The sequence below is a fragment of the Penaeus monodon genome, chromosome 29, assembly GCF_015228065.2.
Source record: "Penaeus monodon isolate SGIC_2016 chromosome 29, NSTDA_Pmon_1, whole genome shotgun sequence".
Taxonomy (NCBI): Eukaryota; Metazoa; Arthropoda; class Malacostraca; order Decapoda; family Penaeidae; genus Penaeus; species Penaeus monodon.
Window position 1 is genome coordinate 32,231,518 of NC_051414.1, and position 550 is coordinate 32,232,067.

Here is a 550-nt window from a genome sequence, read left to right on the forward strand (position 1 = left end):
ACACAGACAAGCTGCATGCATCTTTACACAAATATTAAGTTTACCTTCTGCTGTCTTCACGCCCACTCTTCTTCCTACTCCCACAGGTCTCGACCCAAGGCAACCCTGAACTGCGGATTCTGACAGATGCCATGGAGAAGATTCGATACGCTGGCAGCTGGGCCCCTGTCGAGCGTCTGTCTGTCCGTGGCTTGCTGCCCTCGACGGAGAACTACATGACCTATGAAGGCTCCCTAACACAGCCACCGTGCCATGAAACCGTAACCTGGGTTGTTCTCAATAAGCCGATATATATTACTAAACAACAGGTTCGTCAATTGTACACAGCAGGAGCGTCGGGGTAGTGAAATATGGGTTTTGTACCGTAGACTTTTGTGTTTATAACATTTGCTTGTATTGAGAGTCGGTTTTAGGGTTTTTACGTTTTGAACTTCGTATTTCCTTTGATTATTTCTTAGTCTTCTTACTCTTGTTTCTCTTATTTAATTTTTTTCATTCCTTTTCCTTTTCCTCTGTTTCCCGTCTTGAATTTCTTCCTACTCCTTCTTAT

General features: G+C 43.8%; 1 protein-coding gene across 1 annotated transcript in view; it reads left to right on the forward strand.

Moving 5' to 3' along the window:
* Positions 1 to 86: 86 nt before the first annotated feature.
* LOC119591690 (carbonic anhydrase-related protein 10-like) overlaps positions 87 to 550 on the forward strand; it is a gene marked incomplete at its 5' end in the record, with an annotated part of 13,391 nt that continues 12,927 nt past the window's right edge. Inside the window, 1 exon segment of the mRNA XM_037940439.1 lies at positions 87 to 308. Coding sequence (XP_037796367.1) covers positions 87 to 308 — 222 coding nt within the window.